The sequence below is a fragment of the Typopeltis vanoorti genome, chromosome 4, assembly GCF_054136105.1.
Source record: "Typopeltis vanoorti isolate ZY-2024b chromosome 4, IOZ_Tvanoo_1.0, whole genome shotgun sequence".
NCBI lineage: Eukaryota > Metazoa > Arthropoda > Arachnida > Uropygi > Thelyphonidae > Typopeltis > Typopeltis vanoorti.
The window spans coordinates 43,732,360-43,750,231 of NC_143552.1; the positions used below are offsets into that span (position 1 = coordinate 43,732,360).

Below are 17,872 nucleotides of genomic sequence, written 5' to 3' on the forward strand. Positions count from 1 at the left end.
GGTAATCAAGGACTGTAAAGTTATTTTAAGAAGGAAGCTCAGGATTGGTGCATATGTGTCCCCTAGTTTTTAACAGATTTTTTTTTTCCACAATAGATTTGGAAAAATGTCATAATCATTTTTCATGTTGGAGGTTTAATGGAATATTTACTGAACTAGGAAAGGATTAAAAACTAAATTTTAATGCTTCCAATTAAAATTGAAATTTTGGATACAACACAATACTAAGTGAAACACGTGGGTGATTCTGAAGTCCTGTCTAGGTGGTGTGCCCTCTATGGGTGTTTGTAGATGGCCTAGGATATAAAGTGGGACCTCTGATAATTAATGTTTCCCAAATTTTGGGAAGTTTTATGCAACCATATTTATTTAAATTCAGTTGATTTTTGAGTGCTGCTGCAGATTCTTAAAACATTCTTTCTTTCTTGAATTTACTATAGTGGAGCATGGTGGTTTTTCTCCAGGAGATCCTGTGGGTTGTATCCAAAACATGGTCTGCAAGGCCAGATTGACCATAGTCATGATTGCAGATGTATGATTTGTGTTCTTCTAAATGGATGGCTGCTGATCTACCTGTCTGTCCAAAGTAAGCCAGCTTGCAGAAGCAGGATACTTTATATATATTACAGGCACTGAGGGGGGGGGGGCTGATCTTTGGTAGAATGAATAAGAATAGCAAGTTTACGGTGGGACTTAAAAGCTGTGTAGAGGTTATACTTTTTGTACAACATCTACAGCTATCTTAACTGAAGATATAGTTACATAATCCTATATCAGAAGTTAGTTGACATGCTTGCCAATTGAGGGTCAGTTATTTCAGGGTTGGATAATTGAAAGATCATTGTACAGTAAAACCCCAAAGTTATGCGGTAGGTGGGACCAACAAAAAGTGCATAAGTCGAATTCGCCTAACTTGAGGTATCATTTTACATGTAATTTATATATACAAACATACAATTGGGACCAAAGGTTTACAAAAATACTTATATTTTTTAAGAAATATAATCATAATTGTAGTTTTTCGTACATAAAAAAAAGAAAGTTATTTCAATGTCGATGGTTTCTTAAAATCTAATAGATTCGTCTGACGGCATAATGTCTTTTTCTTGTCATGCAAAATTTCTTCATAGCAAGCTAATGATTTTTTTATTCCTTGCTTTGTGGCTGCAATTTGTTCCTCGTTAGAATCTATGTCCTCCGAAATCTGTAAACCTTTCTTTTATGATTGTTCTTACTGTAGATTCCTGTAGATCGAACTTCTTTGCTAGCTCACAAATTTTCATTCCGTGTTCAAAATCCTTAGTTTGTTTCCAAAGTCAATGTTTTTCTTTTCTTGCTAGCTGTAGAAGAATCGGATTTGCTTCTTTTGGATGACATTATTATTTTTTATGTGATAAAATTTTTATCAGGAACATAACATTAAACAATCACAAGGTTTGTAGACTATAAAAATCGTGTATGAATGGAGACTGTGTGAAACACGTCAGTGCTTGTTCACAGCATGTGCAACACTGGCGAATGCGGCCAGCGCCTGTAAGATGTGACTAGTGGTGAGGCATGAAGCGGGACGGGAATAAGTACATATAAGAAACCGCGTAACTCCGGATTCGCATAATTTGGGGTATGACTGTAATACCTAATGAATATGTATGTGAGGTGCTACCCAAAATTTTGAGGAATTTGAATAGAACACACCAACCAGTTGTAGTATGGCCTTTCTCCACTACAATTGTCAAGCAGTACCCTTTGTGAATCAGTATCCCAACAGCTGGCAAGCTGAGAGGCTACATTCTTGGGTTACATTCTTTTTTGTGATGTCATGTTTTTGTGGTTAGGCGATTTTCTTCTCCAACTGAAACGGTGGGTTTTAAGGCGCAAATAATCTGCATCAAATTTTGCTTCAACCTACAAAAAACTGCTGTGGAAACCCACTGAATGCTTATGGAGATGTTGATGCTAAAAAAAAAAACCAAAAGGGAAAAAACACATCAAGTTTGCAGCAGTGGCAAGTCGGTGTTGATTTTTTTTTTTTTTTAAATCCAAGGTATTTTCCCCAAGGAATTCCCCCCCCCCCCCAAGTTAAGCCGTTAATGCAAGTTTTAGTCTGAGGTTTTGAAGTGGCTAAGGGAGAGAGAACATTTCTAAAAACAATCATACTGAAAGACTTGACAGCTCTGAATATACCTGAAAACATAATGGTGTTACTCAGAAACAGAAGACAATATATTTTGTAACACAGAAGAAATTGAAAACAGGTGGTCAAATTTTAGAAGTGCAATATATAAGACAGCTAATGAGGTTATTCCAAAAATTAAATACAAGAAGAAAAAATCTTGGATGACTGAATCAATACTAGAATTTATGAATGAAAGACAAAAAAAGAAACATGCACAACAGTATAGAATACTCAGTAAAATTATAAAAAATGAATGCAAGAGGGCTAAAGACAAGTGGCTAAATGAAAAATGTAAAGAAATAGAGGAATTTTACAAGAAAAACAATAGTAAAGAAATGCATAAGTCAATCCAAGCTCTGAAAAATAAAAATAAAAATTTCAACTATAATCCTTGTATAAAAGATCAAAATGGAAAAATGCTACTAGAGACACAAAATATCATAAAAAGATGGAAAGAATATGGAATAGAACTGTTTGACTCTGATCGCACAGACGTACCAGATATACAAAATATGGATGGTGAACCAGTTACATATGAAGAAATAGAATACGCTGTAAGTCAAATGAAAACAGGTAAAACACCAGGCCCTGATCAGATCCCTATTGAATTGTTAAAGAAAGTAAATGAAACACTTAATGACCTGAAGGTTATTTTTAATAACATCTATGATACAGGATACATCCCTGATGATCTAAGAAAATCCATCTTTGTCACTATTCCCAAAATTCCAAGAACTTTTGAATGTTCAGAATATAGACTAATAAGTTTAACAAGCCATGTTACAAAATTACTACTGAGAATAATCCTAGAAAGAATAAAAGCACTTTGTCAGCAGAAATAGAAGACACTCGGTCAGGTTTTCAAAAAGACAAAGGTACAAGAGAAGGAATTTTCAATTTGAAAACATTATGTGAAAGAATCCTTGATAACCAGAAAAGCATATATCTTTGTTTTGTTGATTACACCAAAGCATTTGATTCAATAGATCACAAGAAATTAATACATGTCCTACAGAATAACGGGTTAAAAGGAAAAGATCTACGTATAATTACAAATATATACTGGAATCAAATGGCCTCAATAAGATATAAAAATGGATATTCTGACAACTTTGAAATCAAAAAAGGAGTAAGACAAGGATTTGTCTTAAGCACCCTTACTGTACAATATATATTGTGAGCAAGTTTTTAAAAATATTTCGGAACTGAAGGGTGTAAAAGTCGGAGGTAGGACTTCAACAACTTCAGGTATACAGATGATACAGTCCTTATAGCTGAATCTGAAGATGACCTTTAAAACTTAGTCACAGAAATTTACAACAGAAGCTTAGACATGGGATTAATTATTAACCTAAAGAAAACAAGTGCATGATTATATCAAAAGAACTAATAAATAAGAAACTAAACATAACTGGTAACAAAAAGAAAATTGAACAGGTTCAGTCTTTTATATATTTGGGAAAAATACAGAGGAAATTCCCTTAAAGAAATGAAAAGAAGAATAGAGAGAGCTTGAATTACCATAAATGTTCCAGAGCAGCAAGAGAAAGAAAAAAGTTCTGTGACATGGTTGCCAACCTCCTAGGGGATGACACATGAAGAAGGGAGAGTATTTGGTACATACCTCCAGACAAGTGTAAGAACAACTCAGGTGAGTCATTCTTCACAAGTGAGTTCTCCACCATGACTCATTTGACAGTTCCTGACTTCCAAAAACACAACGGTCATTCCCTCTTCACCTAACCTTGCCCTCTGTGACTTTTTTCTGTTCTCCAAGATGAAATTTTGGCTTAAAGCACATCATTTTAACATGATTGAGGAGATCCAAGCAGAATCACAGGTGGTGCTCAACACAGTCACACACTTGAGGACTTCCAGGGGTGCATGGAATCAGAAAAACCACTGAGATTGCTGTATACATGAAATAGTTCAAGGGAACTATTTCAAAGCAGACAATGGAAACCAGGAGTTAGGATAAGTAATTTTTTTATGGTCAGATCGAACTTTTGGGTAACACTTCATACTTGGACATAATCACTTTGTGTCCTTTATAGCTAGTCATTTGATTCTCACTATAAAGCAAGATGTATATGTGGCCATAAAAGCTGATGAAAACTGAACTGCATAAAATACCTTGCTAACTGGTATATGCATATATAGTTAGCCTATTATTGCATAAATTCTGAAATATATTTTTTCATGTAGTTCTGATACCACAAAGCATGATGTTATGTCACATTCATCTTAAAAAAATACACACACATACACCAAGGTTTAATTAGTGGATGTAGTAGAAATTGACTTAATTTTATTTTGAGTGTTGCTAACAGTAATACAAATTAGTTAATTGTTGAATTTAATTTTGAATACAAGTACAGTCTTTTTTTGGGGGGGGGGGGGAAAGTAAGAGCATTGTGTTAAAAAGGGAATAGATGCAAGTTTTTTAAACAGCCAACAAACATGGAATGTAGGAGAAGCAAACATGCTGTCTGTGGTAACCAACCATATTGTCATTCTTATATATATATATATATATATATATATATAAAAATCAGGTCCACACATGAAAGGCTGCAAGATCTATAGCACACTAGTGCCATGTGTGGGCAAAAGGAATAGAAGAAAGGAGGAGTCTGTTCACATTTTGCTTGAACATCTGAGGGTTGTAATTTTTGGGGAAGGCAGAGTGGGGGAGATCATTCCAAAGGACAAAAGTAGATGGAATAAAAGAGAAGTGAAGTTGACTCAGTGAGTTTTAAGATGGACTGTTAAAGGGTGTTACTTAGCAGGCTCTTGTTTTAATGATTTTGGAGGAAAGTGGAGAAATAATAGTGGCCAGTTCAGCATAGCACTGTCCATGAAAGTATCTGTAGAAGAGGCACAAAGCAGAAACTGAATGTCTGTGAGAGAGGGATCATTAATATGGGAGTAATCTTCCATGGCTCTGCAGATTTGGGCTTTTGTATACACATAGCAGTTGTGACTTGTGAAAGTACACCAAGTTTTTTTTGGCAGCCACAGAAGCTATAGTTGAAATATGGTTGTGCCAGGAAAGAAAAGAGGTGCAAGTCAGTCCAAGAAGAGAAATCTGATTGTGTTTGGATATCTCAGTCTTACTGAAGGTAAGGGGGCAGAGGGATGCGAACTCTTTCTTGCAAGAGATCAGACAGAACTGAGTTTTGGTGGCATTAAAGTTTACAAAGTTGTCCTTTCTTCACTGGGATATAGCTAGGAGTTCTGAATTCACGTCCCTGGTCATGGTAGATCTTGAGGATTCTAATACTTTAGCACTAACAGTTTGTCAAATTAAAAAGAGGAATGTAGTGTACTGTCATCAGCAAACGCTAAATAGGATTGGAAGTCTGTGAGAGCAGGTCGTTTATATACAAGAGGAAGAGAGTGGGTGGGGAAATCTGAGGAGAGTAAGCTGTCCACTATGACACGTAGTAAGCGACTAGTGAGAAAGTTGGTGATCCAGTTGCAGAGTGGGGAAGGCAGATCATAGGATGGCAGTTTGGTAAGTAGGCTTCTGTGCCCAATCAAATGCCTTTGAAATGAAATGTCGAGGGCAACCATGTGAGTTTTTCCAAATTTTTCCATAGCTTGGATTCATAGGTTCATAGGTGGATCATAGGAGATCTGAATTCAGATCTCCTATGATCTATGAAAGTTGGTGATCCAGTTGAAGAGTGGGGAAGGCAGTTTGGTGAGTAGGCCTCTGTGCCCAATCAAATGCCTTTGAAATGTCGAGGGCAACCATGTGAGTTTTTCCAAATTTTTCCATAGCTTGAGTTCATGGGTGGGTGGTGAAAGCAAGAAGATCAGTTGTAGATCACTGGTGGCTGAATTCATACTGCTGGAAGCTGATTAGTTGGTATGTCTCTAGATGGTCCAAAAGTTGGTTGTTGATGACCTCCATAATTTTTGAGAGCAATTGGGCAGTAGTTCATTGGTTGACTTTTATCACCTTTCTATGGAATGAATTAGATGTGGATCTGTTTTCATGTTGTTGTTGGGTAGAATGGCAGTTGAATAGGATAGATTGAAGAGGCGACAGGATAGGTGTTAGTTCTGGGGCACAGTATTTTAACACAGTAGGTGGGATACCATCAGGTCCAGATGCCTTGTTTGTGTTCAGATTTTTAAGGATTCTTTGGATTTCTTTTTGTCGGAAGACTATAGGATACATGAAGGGAGCCATTCTTTGTGGACTGGAGAGAACTTTGCCCAGGTCATCAACACAGGAATTGGAAGAGAAGAGTGATGCAAGTAAGTTGGCCTTGTCTTTTGGTAAGTTGACTACAGTACCATCTGGATATGAGAGTGGTGGAAACCTGGGTGGGCAGAGTTGCAGCCAATGGCCTTGGCAAGGGACCAGAAGGAGCAACTGCCATTTGGGCAAGAGGTGAGTTTGCAGCATTTGGCCCTTTCAAAGTCTGACTTAGGCTTGATGATGATTCTTTTACAACTGTTGTGGGCTGCAGTATAGGCAGAGAGGACAGCTGGAGTATTGGTCTTGTGCCAGTTGTGGTAAGCAGAGGTTTTTTTTTCTTTTAGAGTATTGGCACACTTCTTTGAGAACCAAGGCTTGGCACTATAAAGGCGCCAACTGGAAGGAATAGCTGTCACGGAGGTCCTCCCAGTTGGCACCATTATAGTGCCAAAAGGACACGAGACCGTGAACTGGTGGATGTAGGTTGTTCTGCAGCAAAAGAGGCTTGTGTGAGATTGTGGTCCGAGTTTCCAAGAGGAGAACTGACAATCATATACCTGGAAGGGGTGCTTGTTAGGAAGAGGTCAAGTGTGTTGGCAAATTGGAGAGGTTGTCTGGTATTCTGATGGGAAGATTGATGATCTGAGATAGGTCATTGCCAATGACAAACACCTCAGCATCCCTGCCTGCTTGATTGGTGAAACTGGAAAAGGTGAGCCAGTATGAATTGTGGACATTGAAGTCCTCAAAAAGGATGACATCACTATTGAGGTACCTAGACTACAGAAAGTCGAGCTTTAGAGAGAGAGAGAGAGAAAGTTAAAAAGGTCAGAGTGGTTGACAGAGTTTGGAGAGCGATAGAAGGAGCACATGAAAAGGACAGGTTTGTTTGGTAGAGAAATTTTGAGCCAGAGTAGATCAAATAGTGGGGATTCAAGGATTTACAGTCTCTGGCATGGTATGTCAGTTCTCAGTCATTCATTAGATACCAAAAAAAAAACTCATCTGAAGTAGTCGGTTTGGAGTTCAAATGCTATAACCTTAATTGTCCAAAATATATATTTTGATATCCTATAAAACAGAATTAAATTACATTTATTATAAACATGAGTGTATTTTACACTATACAGTAATGAAATGTTCATATTTGTATCACAAATCTACTTTAGGTTGGATATCTACCGAAAAATTCCAAAAGACCTCACTCAACCTACCATGACAGGGGCTATTATCTCAGTTTGTTGCTGCTGCTTTATTGCACTTCTCTTTCTTTCAGAGTTCCTTTCCTTCATTTCCACTGAGGTGTAAGTACTATTTTTTATAAATGTTGATTTTTAAATGTTTGATTTGTTCCCATTTTTGAATTGATCCATGAGATTATAGGAGTAGATAGTGATATCAGTTTTATATTCATATTATAAGAACATTTCAGTGATCACTTATTTAAAGATTGTGAACCTATAGTCTGTCTTTCATGTATCCTGTTGGACTGTTTTGTATGTTGTTATTAATACTACTGCTATCCACTTACTTAAAGATTGTAAACCTATAGTAAATTAGTATCATGGATGGACTAAGTTTTTTCTGTTTTTATTAATTTTATATATTTTTTTGTATATTTTAGTTAATTTTTATATAATATGGAGAGACTCTGCTCTAGAGACCAGACAGACTTTTTCAAGCCACTTCAGTCCTCTGATAAGTGGGATGATTGTCTCATGCTCATCAGTGAAATTCATTTCCCACCTAAATACAATTATAAACATCCATGCCCACAGTAGGATTCAAATCTGCAGCCTGTTAGTTGGTGAGTGAATACTAACTACTTGACCAACCAAGCTGACAAGTGTGATAATTACTGCTTATTCTGAAGGCATTTGGCAAAGATAGTGTCAAGTTTGTGGAGTGCTCTTTCTATGAGGATGGAGTGAAGGTTTGTTGGCTAAAAGTACGGACGCCATTGCAGAATTATTAATATCAGTAAGTTTGCTACCCATTAAAAATGATCTGACTGAAACCAGAATTGTAACACATGAACACATTTTGTCAAATCTCAGATTTTAGAAACTTCTATTCAGCAAGATTGTAGTTTTGGCTATATATGATTTCATTATTTTACTCCTTTCCCTGCAAATGACTGGTCAGATCAAAATAGAATGGCTCGTCATTTTGGTAAGGGCCCCAAATAAAAAATTTCAGTTAACTCTCCATCTAGTTTTGTGAATTAATTTGAATTAGATTATGAATTGTGAAGCACCCATTAGATTAAATTGAATTTAATGGGTGCTTACACATTTTGCAAAACACCCAGTAACTGAACCCTGTGTTGTCACATTATATTATATTGAAGAAAATGAACATACAAGCATATTCTTGAAAGTAATAATAATAAATAACAATAAAAAAAATTACACCTGAGTGCATCTTTGCATTGTACTTGGGTATAAACTTTTTTTTTTTTTGGTGATTTTAAATTGTACTGTGTTAAACTTGAAGAAAGGGAAACATTCACTAGTGAGATAGTGTTTTACTTTTCATAGTGTCTTTAATTAACCAGGTTTGACTTGTAGATTTTTTTTTCATTCATTAAAACTGAATGTTTCGCTGTCTGTATGGCTAATAGCATTTTCAAGAAGATATTTAACGCAAACAAATAACTCAAACATTGACCAGCAGTCATTATTTCTCTAAATTGAAAAATTGCTTAATATTGAATTAAGAAATACCTTCATAAACCATGTAAAGGAATTCATCAAACATATGAAGTGGATATAATGCTATTATGATTGAGGAGACTGTTCCAGAGAACAAATGTAGATAGAATGAAAAAGTAGAAGTTGGCTTGATGTTTGGAGGTGGAGAGTAAATTGATGTTCACCAGCAGCTGTTCTTGTTCTTATCATTTCAAAGAAAGTGAAGGAATGGTGGTGTCCATTTCAGTAGAACATTGACCATGAAAATGCCTATAGAAGCATAAGGCAGAAACTGAATGTGTGTGAGACAGACTTCTGATTTTCAGAGAAGAGTTATTACTTAATCAGATTGTCCTCTTATGAAAAAGCATCAAGCAGTGTCAAGTGAGGCTATGGTTGCACCACCCTAAATATGTGAGCAGTATTCCATGTTAGGGCAGATTTGGAATTTATAGAGAAAAGTGAAAAGCAATACCTTATGCTAAAAAGTAGACAGTGTTTTATGGTGCTGGCAAAAGTCATGGTTGAAATGTTTTTGTGTGAAGGAAAGGCTGGAAGTGCAGGTCAGTCCAAGAAGAGAAATCTGATCATGTTTAGATATTTGAAAGTTATTGAAAGTAAGGAGAAATAACATGAGCTCTTTCTTGCAGGAAATTATACACCATTACTTTGGTAGTGTTTTTGCATCCTCACCTCATTTAAGAATAGTGTGAAGATTCGGAATTTAAGGCATTAATTACAGAGGATCTCAAGGTTTCTAATAATTGGTTGCCACAAGGTTTGTCAAATGAAGAGGAAGAGCAGAGTGTGCTGTTATCATCATTGCTATGGATAGAAATTGAAGTCATTGAGAGTATGGTATTTATGCACAGGAGGAAGAAAGTGGGCAAAAGTACATAGCCTTGGGTTACTACTACTACTATATTTGTGGGGAAATATGAGGAGAGGAGACCATCTCATAGCAAGCAATTAGAGATGAAGCTGGTGGCCCATTTGCAAAAAATTTGAACACAGACCACAGGATGGTATGCACCATATGCATATCATCCTATGTGTGATGTGAATACAGTATTAACTGTAGTAGTAAAAAGTAAGTAATGTTTTTGAGTGCACTGATATACTGATTCCCTTTTCTTGTGTGCATATATATGCATGTGTGCTTTCTGGTAAACTGTTTTGCATTAGATAGATTGATAGATAAATACAATGTTTGAAATGTACAACAGAATTATGAAGGAATGCAAGTGTTAGTGGTAACTTCCACAATGCAGCAAAATGATTGTATTAGACTGAAAACCAAATTAGTCAACTATATGAATGCATTAAAGTCATTGTGTTGAGGCTTAAATGCTGTGAGGACATCATGTCGGAGGTTTAATGGAATACAGTACTTACAGTACTGGGAAAGGATTAAAACTATTTTTAATGCTTCCAATATTTTGTCTCAGTCACCAACACATCTTCAGGGATTACAAATGACTTTTGTAACAACACAACTCAAATATGATACAATACTAAGTGAAACACGTGGGTGACTCTAAAGTCCTATCTAGATGGTGTGCCTTCTGTAGGCATTTGTTAGGTGGTCTAGGATGTAAAGTGGGATCTCAGATAAATAACGTTTCTCAAATTTTTTATTTAAATAAATATGGTTGCCTAAAACTTCCCAAATTTTGGGAAATGTTAATTATCTGAGATCCCACTTTATGGCCACCTACAAATGCCCACAGAGGGCACACCACCTAGATAGGAGGTGTGCCCTCTGTGTTCTTAGTATTGTGTTGTATTTGAGTGTGTTGTTACAAAAGTTATTTGTAATCTCTGAAGATGTCTCAGTGACTGAGGCAAAATATTAGAAATTAAAATTAGTTTTAATCCTTTTACAGTGCTGTAAATATTCCATTAAACCTCCAACATGAATTGCATTAAAGGTGTTAGCTGCAAAGAACATTAATAACACCAGCAAATATGATACATCTTAAATTATTTGTGAATACAGTATTAACTGTAGGCAGAAAGATGTACCTACACATCTTTCTGTCTCACAAACATGCTCACAAATATAGTCTGAAACCATCCAACCATTTTGATAACAAACAAAAAATGGTGTCATGAAAAAACTAGTAAAATTCTTTGAAGTTGATGTAGGTCCTGAAATGCAGTAGTATTCTGTGGGATGGGAAATGTTAAAGCCTTAGAAGCATCATATAAAAATGTCATTAATGGTATGGATGTTTGGGATTGTTTGGGAGATGAATTTCATATCTTGTGGGAAACCACTGCTCTGATTACTTAAAATGATTGGAAAAAGAAGATCCATGTTTATTTTCTAGAGTAGGATTTCTGGACTATGTAAAAATAAATAAATAATAAAAATTTATTTAAAAAAATTCCTTACTCATCCATGGTGTTGATGTATTATAGGTTTACAACCTTTTGTGGATGGGAGACATTTAAAAAAAAAAAAAAAAGCCATGGAAAGTCCTGTTTCACCTACCTTGTCAAATTACTATTTAGAGTGCTATGAATCTCGGTTCTTGTCTCCATTTATCTTCATTTAGCCTTTTTCATTCTACTGTGTGAATGATATTTTCGCAAGTGGCCACATCCAGAAAATGCACTCATCCCCTTCTTAGAACAGATTAATTACCTGCATCCCAAAATCATGTTCATTATGGCAAAAGAAAAGGATGGGAGCTTAACCATTCTAGAAATCTTCTGGTAGTTTGATTAGTTCTATTGCAAACAGACCTTCATTTGTGGATATACTCAAGATAATTCAGCTCATCATCCAGCTCAATAACAGAGATATCATCAAGATCCTACCCAATAGAGCTCATTCTATCTATTCCTCCACTTCCTTCTTACAGCAAGTACTGTGCACTATTAAATTGATCATGCAATTAAGTGATTTGTCTTCCAGAGCATTCAACATATGGATTTCTACAACCCAGTCTCCTGTGACTCCATTATTGATTGTAGACTGCTTATCTCCACATTATTGGTGTCTCCAAACCAATCACTAGAATCCTGAAGAAATATAACAGCTCCTACGTTTTTTTCCTATCAGTAAAACCAGTGTACCTACCAACCACCAGCCTTCATTTCAGTCCACTACTTGGACAATATTTTTGCAATCTGGCTACATCCAGAAAACTTTCATGATTGCCTTTGTGTTTACCAAGTGTTTTGCAAATGCCATCTTTTGTATTCTTGATACACTGGCCATTCTCTAGAGAAGAGACTTCAAGAACACCAATACTATATCCATTAGTGTATTGCAGAAATCACAAGTTAGTTCTCACTCGGTACAGAATCAAGAAAGAACCTAAAATTCTTTGGTTATATGTACATATCCATAGAAGTCATTTCAAATATTAACATTTATTTAAAGAAAGCTATGATGCCATATTTCATCAACCTATTCTACATCAGAATGATTCTCTCTCTCTCTCTCTCTTTAGTAAAAATTTGGGAGATTCTAATTTTCAATAAATGTTTTTTGTCACTGTTGATGTCCTATCTAGTCTGATGCTATCTGTAGTTGGTTGCTTTTGCCTTGAATATGAAATTCATTGTTGTAAGATCTATGAATTTAACTATTGGTGATGATGATGGTATATGATATATAATATATCAGATAATGACATATCAGTGATGATGGACTGTTAGATTCATCCCAAAATATGTTGCATTTTGAGATAATTTCATATAGAAAGTTTTTTCCTCCAATTGGTTAGAAAGTAAGTTATACTTACCAGGAAATTCTTGTTTAATCCTTTATGCAAGTGTAAGCAAAGCTTGTGCATGAAGTAATTTCATGAAAATATTTTACTAGGCTACTTGTATATAGAGGCTGATGACTTCACATCAATTGCCTTAGTAACCAATAATGCAAAACACATTTCCTTCCTGAAGTTCATAATGCTATGCCTTAAGGGAGGGGTCACTACCCAGAGTGGTTTCAACCTTTATTAAAGTCTCATCAGTGGGAGCCAGACCCAGGAAGATACTGAGGTTAAATCAGTGCAGAAGTCATATGTTTTCTACATACAAGTAGTAAAATGGTGTATCCATATTTTTAAAATACTCTGAATCAGATATAGTTGTAGAAAGGAAAATTTATGCTACGTCATCAGCCCCTGTATACAAGTAGCCCAGTCATAAAAGGAATTCACATGCAAACTTTGTTTGATTACACTTGAACTAGGGGGGCTACTCCCCTATGGCGTTCAACCCCCCCATGTTCTGGACTGGTAGGCCAGTTCTCCTTGAATTCTGATGACTCAAAAGGGGGTTCTGGCGCCCCCTCCCGAATTCCCAACTGGTAGACCGATTCTCCTTGAATTTTGAAGATGCGAAAGGCGGTTCCTCCTTCCCCCTCCCTCTGAGTTCCGGACTGGTAGGCCAGTTCTTGAATTCTGATGACTTGAATTTCGAAGACTCGAAAAGGGGAAACCACCCCCTCCCCGAGTTCCAGTGTTAGGCTGGTTCTCCTTGAATTCTGAAGACTCGAAAGGGGAATTCTCCCCCCCCCCCCGACACATTTCATTGAAAAGCTAAGAAATATTGCAATATCAGGAACAGACATTCTTGCTAGCCTAGATGTAGTGTCTTTGTTTACCAATGTCCCAGTGAATGAAGTCATACCATCATAGACAATCTATTTCCTCAAGATATTGCTCAACTTTATAGACATTGCCTCAATTCAAATCACTTCAAATGGAATGGGAAGATATATAAACTATCAGGTCTTGCCAATGGGTAGTCCTCTATCTCTTCCATGTGTGGACTTATTTATGGAAAAGTTTGAAAAAAATATCTTGTCACATATGGATCCCAAACCATCAGTATGGTGGAGATACGATGATGACATTTTCATCATATGGAAACATAATGAAGCAGAACTATTTGATTTCTTAACTTCAGTTAACTCATTTCATCAAAAAATCAAGTTTACCTTAGAACTCGAAAGGGAAAGAAAATTACCGAATTAGATCTCATTTTCAAAATTTTAACAAACAATGGTTATCAGAAAAAATTGATTAAAAAGATTCTTTTCTCCAACCCCTCCCAATAGCAAACCCAGAAACTCATTAGTTCACAACTTATTACGGTCACCAAAGGACAAGATTGCTTTCTATAAACATCCTGGAGTTTACAATATTCCTTGCTCTTATGGTTTAAATTACATAGGTCAAACTTCTAGAAGTTTAGAGATAAGACAAAAAGAACAAATTGGGGACGTTAACAACGGAGAAGACAATTCCAGTTTAGCTCTCCATTTTTCTAATACCAATCACAACATCAGGGACGTTAACAACAAAGAAGACAATTCTGGTTTAGCTCTCCATTTTTCTCCAAGATAGCTCAAGCAGAAGTCGATTTTTAGAACAGATGTGCTTGAAATTAAAACCCTCTATCTTCCAGAACAGCAGAAAATACTGGGAAGAAGGAAAAGAAACAGTGTTGTCAATTGCAAAAGACGCTCTAGGTACCAAACCCAAAATAAACAGTGGATAACCCAAGAAATCATAGCTACAATAGAAGAGAAAAGAGAGGCCAAGATACTTGTAAACCAACAAAACAATGAAGAGAATAGAGAAAAATACAGAGCACTGAAAAATAAAGTTGATAATCTATGCAAAAAAGCCAAAGAAAAATGGTTAGAAGAAAAAGCTAAGAAATGCCAAGAAGCATACCAATCGAAACAACCTAAAAGTCTTCCATGACACTATAAGAGAAATTACAAAGGAATTCTCAGCAAAAGCAGTAACAACAATAAACAACAAGATGACTGAAACTGGGAATATTGAAGATATAAGAAAAATCTGGTCAAACGGTTTTAAGACTATCTTTCACGAAGGAAACAAAACTACAATGCCAACAATAGAAGAAAATAACGACCATCCAAAAATTTTACAAGAAGTTAGATACGCAATAAAACAGATGAAAAACAATAAAGCACCAGGCATTGATACTATCCCTACTGAACTGTGGTCATATGGAGGTAGCACATCAGTATAGAATATTTAACAACCTTATTCATTAAAATACTACAAACAGGAGCGATCCCAGATGACTGGAGAACTGGAAAGGTCATCCCAGTATACACGAAAGGAGACAAAAGAGACTGCAGAAATTATAGACCAATCAATTTACTCTTCCACACCTATAAAATATTCATAAGAATTATACAAAATAGATTAAAAAATAACTATGAAAAACTGATAGGTATAGAACAAGCTGGTTTCCGAGGAAACTATTCAACAATAGACCAGATTTTCACATTGCACCAATTAGTAGAGCTCAGCTGGGAAGAGCTATATTGTTGTTTTGTGGACTTTAAACAAGCTTTCGATAGCATCAACGGAGAAATCCTTCTTAAAGTTCTACTAGAATAGTAGAACTTTAAGTATTAGACAATATATAATATAGTTTCTGATAAAATATTACTCTAAGACAAATGTAATAATTAAAAAGGACATACTCATAACAGAACCCATAGAGATCCAAAAAGGAGTAATGCAAAGATTCCTGTTATCCCCATACCTATTCAACATATATCTAGACGAAGTTGTAAAGAAGGCAATAGACAATTAGCCTGGGATCAATGTCAATGGTTTAAAAAAAATAATATCAAATATGCGGATGATCTCGTCCTTATTGGAAGAACCCCAAATGAACTACAAAGGTTGATAAACAAGCTAAACGAAACCTGTAAAACATATGACATGACAATAAATATACAAAAGACAAAAGTGATGAAAATAGGGAGGAACAGAACTACCATTTCAGCCACCCTAAATGGAGAACAAATTGAACAAGTAGACAACTTCATATATCTTGGATCAAAACTAACAGAAACAATAGATGAACTCAAAACAATCAAACACAGAATAACGATAGGATGGACCACCATGGGAAAATTGGGAAACAAATGATATCTAAGCAAGCCAAAATCAAATTATATGAATCACTAATTATACCAACAGTCATCTATGGAGCAGAAGCATGGACAGTTAAGAAAAGAGAGAAGAAAAAACTGCTGGCATTTGAAATGAAATGCTTAAGAAAAGTAAATAGAACAAGTTGGATAGAAAAGAAAACAAACAGCACAGTCAGACAAGAATTATTGTATAAAAAGACAATAATAGAAAAAATTAGAAAACAACAACTGAGATGGTTTGGCCACACTGTATGCATGGATGCAGACAGACTTTCTAACTTCCTAATCAGTACTTTTCCAACTGAAAAACGAAGACCTGAAATCAATAAAGAACATCTCGTGATGCAGAACATGTAAGGAACTTTTTTGAACAGCAAGGAATGGAGAAGACTGGAAGATCCTGCTCAAGAGAAGATTCAACCCGCCTTAGATGGAAGAGAAGAAGAAGAAGAATCACAACATTGAATTGTAATATTTTATTGTTCCGTCTATGTAATATATTATGTTCTATCGTTTCCTTTCAGTTTATACTCTTTTTCTTACAATTCACTCGTGGCCCCTTTACATATACTACCTTAAGTGATTCAGTACTTCTCATACCTGAGAACCATGGTTATTTATATTAATTTCTGACTGCACCTCCATGTCCCAAGATTGGTACAAGAAATTATGAAAACTTCCGGCAGATTATGATTTAACCAAATTTCAAAATCTCAAAAAGTCTTAACAGTCGTGGCATCTCTCTCTAATATGATTCTAGTGATTACCCGCTTACAGGCTCTTTTTATTTCAGATCAATTGTTAGATCCTAAATGGAGAACTTTACAAGTAAATTCTTTATTCAGGATTTAACATGATAACTACTACTAATTAAGGAGATATCTGCACATCAGCTAATAATTAAAGTATTATTTTATGTTATAATGTGTGCCATATAGTGAGAGTTATTGTTAGGTTATTTGTAATTCCCAAGTAAGCTGTCTAGTACATTGCGAAATTCTGAGAAAAATTATAAGTAGTAATCCGGAATTATCGCGTATAATCTGTACGAGTCGAGCGTAGCAATGGAAGCTATACGGAAAATGACGTCAGAGCGGCTAACTAGAATAATGTGACCTGACAGATTAGGGAGAGTGTAGGATCACCCAAGGGCATGAACGATGGGGTTCGTGGGTGAAACCCACATTGAATAGAGGGTGCCTGAATAGGGCGAATAAAAGACGAAGCACGCCGTTTTAGGAGGCTTTTTGACCTTTTGATCTTCGGTTGTTGGTTCGAGTTTTAGGGAGAGTTGGTCGGAGGATTGGTGAGAGAGCGGTAGGCCGACTACGGTAATGACGGACGGCAGGTTCTTTTCTTGAGAATGCTTGAAGATTTTCAAGCAGAGCTGATTGCAATACGACGGCCTATGTGGAATTGAGCCTTAGCAGAATGTCCCATTGGAGAAAGTTTCCTGCGGAGCGGTAGACGGCACGCAACAGTCGGAAACGATTAGGAGAAAAAGCGTAGTACATTGCTAGGCTAGGTGCAAAGACGGCTGAAGAATAGGCAGTAAGGTAATCCAGACCTACATGAGATGGCGGCATGAAATCTGAAAAGATCCGGTAATGTAAGAGTTTTCGTTCTATGTTAAAATTCGTTTAGAAGGACAAGAAATTTGTGTGCATTGTAACTAAAGGACATTAGTAGAGAACTTTTTGTGAGAATTTGACTGAATTAATTAAGCCCTTGTAGAACAAAGAAGAGTTGTTAATAGGCAGTAATTTGTGAATGGCTAGGCTTGCTTAAAATGAAATTTAGAATTAAGATAATTATTGATAGAGTATTAATGAAAGTGTTCA

At 35.9% G+C, this 17,872-nt stretch overlaps 1 protein-coding gene across 1 annotated transcript in view; it reads left to right on the plus strand.

Annotated features, from left to right (window-relative positions):
* The window catches only part of LOC150107266 (endoplasmic reticulum-Golgi intermediate compartment protein 1-like), a 152,423-nt gene that overhangs the window by 14,324 nt on the left and 120,227 nt on the right, over positions 1–17,872 (plus strand). The window contains exon 2 of the mRNA XM_090391118.1: positions 7,559–7,693. Within this exon, the coding sequence (XP_090247244.1) occupies positions 7,559–7,693 (135 nt within the window). The remainder of the gene's footprint in view (positions 1–7,558; positions 7,694–17,872) is intronic.